Below are 6794 nucleotides of genomic sequence, written 5' to 3'. Positions count from 1 at the left end.
TTTTCTGGAAAAATCATCGACAAAAATTAGCATGTATCTTTTTTATCCAACTGATTCCACCTCAACAGGGCCACATATATCTGTATGTACTAACTCCAAAGGCTGCTTGGCTCTTCTAGCGTTTCCAACTGGAAAGGATTCTCGATGCTGTTTTCCAACAAGACATCCTTCGCATGGACGATTTGGACAGTCAATCAAAGGCATGCCGGTCACCATCTTTTTCTGGACAAGTAATTTTAGTCCACGAAAATTTAGATGATCGAATCGAAGATGCCACAGCCACTTGCTATCTTTTGCCATCGCTTGAAAGCTCAACAGAGTATTCATCTGAAGGGACAGAGGGAATATCCGGTTCTTCGTCATCTACGCCGTTGTGATCAACTTATTATTTACACCTCTGATAGTGCAAACTCAATTGTCAATATTAACTTTATGACCTTTTTTGGAAAGTTGCCCAACACTAAGCAAATTCCAGAAAAGTCCTAGTACAAAGTAAACGTCTGCAATAGTAACATGAGTACCATTTTTTGATTTGATATCAATGTTACCTTTGCCCAAAACAGGAATTTTTGATTTATTCCCGAAGTTGACTTCACCACGAACTGTCTCGTCTAATTGTGAGAATAGCTCCTTTCGGCCACACATGTGATTACTGTTAGTGGTCTGCCCTAAGAATCAATCAAGGTTGATACTCTAATATTAGTTGTGGATTAGGTTGTGTCGGAAAATCGATCTTCGCTATACTTAGGTAGTCATAATGTTTTGCTAGAGACCGCTTATGACTTGTGGGCCAAAAAGAGTTTTGAGCACACTGCTAATGTTTAGTGAACCTACAGGGTCGCACACAATAGCGAACGGACTTAATATTGTCTATGCGCCTTGATCTACTTAAGAAGTAGATTTTAATTTATTCTCCTATTTAAATTATCTATACGGTCGTACGCGTTATGAGATAACGATTAAACATACGATTGAAGGTGGACAGTTTAGCGGGCCCAAATAGCCCGGTCCACTTCTTTTAATTCCGCTAGATAATGAGGCTGTATAAATAGATGGAGAATCGTTCTCTGTCTAGGGTTTTTTCGACAGAATATCGAAAAGCAAAAGGCGTTCAAGAAAAAGGAACTTCAAGATCTTTTGCTAGCACGTGGATCGTTGGAGAATTCCGTTCGTGTGTGTGGATACCGATAGAGGCGCAACACTTGGGGCGCTCATCCAGACACAATCAGTTGCTGATTTATCTTCGATCTGCAAAAGGTACGTATCGAAATTCCTTTCCGATTTCAATATACACATGGATCCTGTCTAGGGTTCTATATTCCACTGCGTTGTTTTTCGTTGATGAACCCTACAATTACTGCACCCGGTATCGAGATATACCAAATATTGGCATCCATGGTACTCGAGTCATCCGTTTTGCATGCTAACACCACGTTTTCATTAGCATCGACAGCATGTACACGTTCTGGCTACTCATGCCCCATGCTTGCTCGGCATTCGGATTTATAATGTCCGAATCTATTACACTTAAAACACTTGACCTTTGATTTGTCACATGTTTTATACCTTCCCGTGGAATTCGAATTTCCACCTCTACCTCGGGCACCTCCACGACCTCGGGCACCATGATGGCTTCCTTGATTTGAGTGAGCGACCTGACTCTGCAATGCTTGCTTGGGATTCGAACCGATGGACTTCTGATTCATTCTTTGCTCATGCGAGCATAATGAACCCATCAACTGCTCTAACGTCATGGTTAATATATCTTGGTTTTCTTCGATCGCCGCAATAACGTAGTCAAATCTCTCAGTCAAAGACCTTAAGATTTTTTCTATAACTCGAACATCTTGGAGTTCTTCACCATTAACCTTCAATTGGTTAATGATGGTTTGCACACGATCAAAGTACGACGAGATAGATTCAGAGTCATTCATGCGTAAAGACTCGAAATCTCCTTGAAGTGTTTGGAGCCGCACCCGCCTAACATGATCATCGCCTTTGTAGGATTTTTGCAAAATATCACACGCTTCTTTCGTGGTCTCTGCACTCGATATTTTTTCAAATATCGTTTCATCCACGGCTTGAAAGATCGCATATAATGCTTTCTGATCTTTCTTCCGAAATTCCACCAAAGAGTCTTTCTCCTCCTTTCTTAAAGCTTCGAATGCTTCAGCATCGGCTACTTCGGTGTAGCCATTCTCCACCAGGTTCCACAAATCTTGGGATTTGAAAAGAACCTTCATCTAGACAAACCAGTTGTTGAAATTCTTTCCGTTCAATTTTGGAAGTTGTAATTGAACGGAACTTGTGGATGCAATTGCTGGCTCTGATACCAATTGTAGGAACCAAAAAGGATATAGACAAACTTTGATGATTTTGGTGAGAAGCACACAGATACACAAACGAGAGAGAGTAATATTCAAAATGCCTTTTGCACAGGCTTTACACAGAGGAATACAACCTTAGTTCTATAAGCTTTTTCTCACAACTCTCTCTTTATATGGCTTTTCACACACACTTACACAAATAGGGAGGGGACAACTTATTTATACTACTCCTAAGGAAATTTTCTTGAATACCAAGTTTGTCAAACTTGAGGACCAAGTTTGTATCAAATTTGAGGACCAAGTTTGTATCACCTTGAAGATCAAGTTTGTATTAATGACAAAAACAATTTTAATATTTCTAACAGCGACATTCATGTGGCTGCTGTGCTTGCTGTTTCTCAAGTGATGAAGGGGGGAAAAACAGGAAACATGATTGCTGTCTTGGCTATTCACAAATACCTCAAAGCATTGCTTAAGACAGATATCTAAAGAAAATGTTACAGTTTTCAGAAATCTAAAATCTCTGCAATTGTAGATTCTTGACAAAGTTTCCCAAAGAGACTGGCTCAACTAATAGAAGATTCTGATCAATCCGTTAAGTAATTTATAGGGATAAGTGCACAAGAAGTCCTAAAACTTATCACAAAAGTGCAATTGAGTTCTAAAACTTTCAAAAAGTGCAAATAAGTCCTAAAACTTATCATGAAAGTGCACTTGAGTCCTAAAACTTTCAAAAAGTGCAAATAAGTCCTAAAACTTGTCACGAAAGTGCAAATAAGTCCTAAAACTTGTCACAAAAATGCAAACAAGTCCTAAAACTTTCAAAAAGTACAATTAATGGAAGGACTTGATTGAACCAATTTATCAAGTTTTAGGACTTGTTTGCACTTTTTTAAAATTTTAGGACTCAAGTGCACTTTCGTGACAAGTTTTAGGACTTGTTTGCACTTTTTGAAAGTTTTAGGATTCAATTGCACTTTCGTGATAAGTTTTAGGACTTTGAATGCACTTATCCCTAGTTTATATTTATTTAATGCCACTTGATTTTATTTTTTTTAATATTCGAAGTCCCCACGTTGATTTTAATAGGGTGACCTCCGCCCAGATGATGTCGAAAGTCATTCTGCTTCCAGGAGTCTTCTTCTTCTTCTGATTCTGACACCACAGACAATTTCTTCCTTAGTTGCCATCTTCCATTAAGTTTCCTGTCAAGACTCTCTCTCTCTCTCTCTTTCTCTCTATCTCCCTCTATTTCTCTCTGTTCAAAGTTCTTAAAAATCCAAACTTTATGCATGCGTTGCTGGTGTCGAGCTAGCATTGGATCTGGTTCCTGAAAAAGCTCCAACGTTTTCCCCTGAAAATCCCGCATCTCCACTTACCCAACAATATAGAGAGGGAAATGGAGCTTGTACCGTACAAGGACCCGAATTCAGAACCCGAATCCAACTCCTCTTGCCCTCTCCCCTGGCAAGACATGTTCCGATCGGCCTCCGTCCGCAAGCCGGCCCCGCCCCCCGAGCCCCACGCGCCGCCCGCCCCGGCCCACGCGGCGCCCCCTCCCCCCGCGGCTTCCTCCTCCGGCGAGCCGGGTCACGAGAACTCGCTCTCCGACGATCCCCAGGTAAAGCTCGCCCTCTACATAGCCATGGCCCACTTTGGCCTCGCATTCACCATCTTCGTTCTCTATGGCATATGCAAGCTGTTGCAAGAGTATCTGAGGCCAATTCAGTGGGCCATTCTGTGCTCGATCCCTTTGAGAGGTATACAAGAGACCCTTGTCGCATTTTGGTCTGAGCCTCTCGAATTAGGCCTCACTGAGACTCTGCTTGCTGTCCCTGTTGCTATCTTTAGGGCTTTCATAGGCACCCTCGTGGATATTAAGGAAGTTTGTTACAGGGTTTTCCTTAAGAAACCGAAATCCGACCGATTACGGCGGAAGAGGAGTAGGTTCTCGAAGTTGCTCCGGTGGCTAGTGTCGTTTGGGGTCTTCATAATTGCGTATGAGTGGATCGGCGCTGGTGGGTCTGTAGCTATTCTTGCGTTAGGCTTCTTGTTTAGCTCGAAGAATGTGGACGCCACGTTGTCTGCTGTGTCGTCGATTAGAAGTAGCAGTTTCCGTCGCAGCGCAATGAGTGCGTTTTTCACTAGGGGTATATTGAAGAGGTTGAAGACCATCATCGCAATTGGGCTGATTGTCGGCATGATCATGGGATTTTTGACCGGAGTGATGTTCTTCTCTTATAAAATTGGTTTGGAAGGGAAGGATGCTGTAATTTCATTGAAGTCTCACGTGGAAGAGAGTAATTATGCGGAGAAGATCGGCGTGAAGCAGTGGATGGATGAGAATGATGTGCCTGGGATGGTCGATAAATATACTACTGTGCTCTATGCGACTGTGTCGGACCAGATAGATAGCTTGGCAATGCAATACAACATGACTGAGCTTGTCACGGGGATTAAGCACTTTGTGATTAGTCCATCAGCTGGCTCTTCGGAGCAGTCCACATCTCTAATGGCCCCATCTCCGTACACCGAGAAATTTCTTAGTATCCGCCAACAGTTTAGTAAACGCGAGTGGGGACAGATATATACTGAAGTAGATGCCCTGCTCAGGGAATTGCTAATCACAAGAGAAGATTTGGTTGAGAAGGCAAAGGGCTTAGCTGTTCAAGGAAAGGATGTTCTGCAAAGTGTTTTTGCAAGTAGTGCCTCAGTTGTAGGAGGCGGGACGAAACTCCTGTTTTCTATTGGGAACTCCATCATCTATGGAGCAACCGAGGTCTTCAATTTCGTGTCCCAAACAGTGGTGTTCTTCTCGGTCTTGTATTACCTCATCACGGCAGAATCTGGAGGGGTTACGGAGCAAGCAATGGGTATGCTGCCAATGCCAAATTCGTCGAGGGTTAGGTGTGTCGAAGTTCTTGACAAAGCTATATCAGGTGTTCTTCTGGCAACGGTTGAGATTGCTTTCATTCAAGGATGTCTCACCTGGCTTTTGTTTAGGCTGTATAAAATCCATTTCTTGTATGGATGCACTGTTCTTGCATTTTTTAGCGCTCTATTGCCCATCTTCCCATCTTGGTTTGCAACAATTCCTGCAGCATTACAATTGGTCCTTGAAGGAAGATACATACTGGCAATCACGTTGTCCATTATTCATCTTGTTCTCATGGATTATGGTGCATCTGAGATTCAGGAGGACGTACCTGGTTATAGTGCATATCTCACTGGGCTTAGCATTATTGGTGGAATGACATTGTTCCCTTCAGCATTTGAGGTAGTTGTTAAATCATTACTCATCTTCCTTTTCCTCCTCTTTCACTATATGGGAATGTACCTGCATCTCTATTGGCATGCGTGGTTCACTTCAGAGTCCTGTTATCATCTAGTGAAGCTGTCTTTACTTGTCATCCTTTTAGGATGCATCATGTAGTCAGACCATACTGGGGAATTTAAGGGTTTATGACTGCTAAAATTCTTGCGAGATCATTTTCTTTCACCTGAGTTGCTTATATACTTCAAGATCTGCTATTTCCTTATTCGCATGGCTTCCTCTATCGTCTAAGAGCACCAGATACTCCAAGAAAAAATTCTGTCCATAGAAAATGCCAAGTTAGCAACTCTTTCTGCATGGCTATTAGGTGATGCCTTTGCCTCATCAGTGCGTTGTTAACCCTCAAACGAACGGGCACACGGTGAAATTATTTCTCTCTTCACGATATATATTCTATATTTGGCACTAATGTCGTTGAATCCTCACTTTTACAGGGTGCTATCATGGGCCCTCTCATAACCACTGTCGTGATTGCTCTAAAGGATTTGTACGCCGAATTTGTTCTAGACAAACCAAAGGAAAAGCATGATTAGAATACCTGATCCAACTCTCTGCGATGCTTGAATTTTTGTTTGCAATCACGTGGGGAGCTTCTTTATCGAGATTGAGCTAATAGGAAAGGATATACTGCATCTAGAAGTCAATTCTGTCGGTATGGTTTATTTATTGTCATTTGTTTGTGAGTTGTAATTGATGGGCGATCCGTCTTGAGGTGAAGCTTGTTTTTCTTCTTTTAGATGGTTCTCTGTAATAGTTTTTTGTTCATAGCTTGTTGCAACTTGTAACGTGATTGTACATTTCTCTGTATCCATTATCAAGAGATCATGATGCTTATATTGGAAATTGGAGTAAATATAGTTTTCTGTGGTTTTGTCGTTCTTCTTGGTCTCCTATTCATTCCCCTCTTGTTGGAGTATGAAGAATTTTTAATTTATGACTATACCTGGATGGCCTGCCAAGCAATTTTTGCCAATTGAGTTTCAAAGTATCAGCTTCTTCAGAGCAAAGTCGAAGAGCAAAACGGACATTGCGTACTGGGTTTTTCTTCAAGTGATGAAATCGATGGCTGTGGGTTAACCTCACTAAATTCGAGCACATCAAAGTCCACGAAAATCTCAATTTTGAATCAAAAT

General features: G+C 41.7%; 1 protein-coding gene across 1 annotated transcript; it reads left to right on the top strand.

The window, feature by feature from the left end:
- The first annotated feature begins 3422 nt into the window (after positions 1-3422).
- Positions 3423-6539, top strand: LOC115689375 (uncharacterized). The gene is made up of 2 exons (XM_056321179.1): positions 3423-5604; positions 6096-6539. Exons 1-2 carry the CDS (start codon positions 3727-3729, stop codon positions 6192-6194), a joined length of 1977 nt encoding a protein of 658 aa, XP_056177154.1. The 5' UTR covers positions 3423-3726; the 3' UTR covers positions 6195-6539.
- The last annotated feature ends 255 nt before the right edge of the window (positions 6540-6794 follow it).

Source organism: Syzygium oleosum, unplaced genomic scaffold (genome assembly GCF_021117445.2).
Source record: "Syzygium oleosum isolate NSW1041296 unplaced genomic scaffold, Sole_v2.1 Sole_v2.22, whole genome shotgun sequence".
Taxonomy (NCBI): domain Eukaryota; kingdom Viridiplantae; phylum Streptophyta; class Magnoliopsida; order Myrtales; family Myrtaceae; genus Syzygium; species Syzygium oleosum.
This window is presented reverse-complemented; position numbering and strand designations above follow the sequence as displayed.

What these genes read in the sequence shown, in the direction of transcription:
- LOC115689375 (XM_056321179.1), top strand. Translation starts at nt 3,727, where the DNA reads ATGGAGCTTGTACCGTACAAGGACCCGAATTCAGAACCCGAATCCAAC. An exon ending in TGTTCCCTTCAGCATTTGAG is followed by an intron (nt 5,605 to 6,095) that starts GTAGTTGTTAAA and finishes TCACTTTTACAG; the next exon opens with GGTGCTATCATGGGCCCTCT.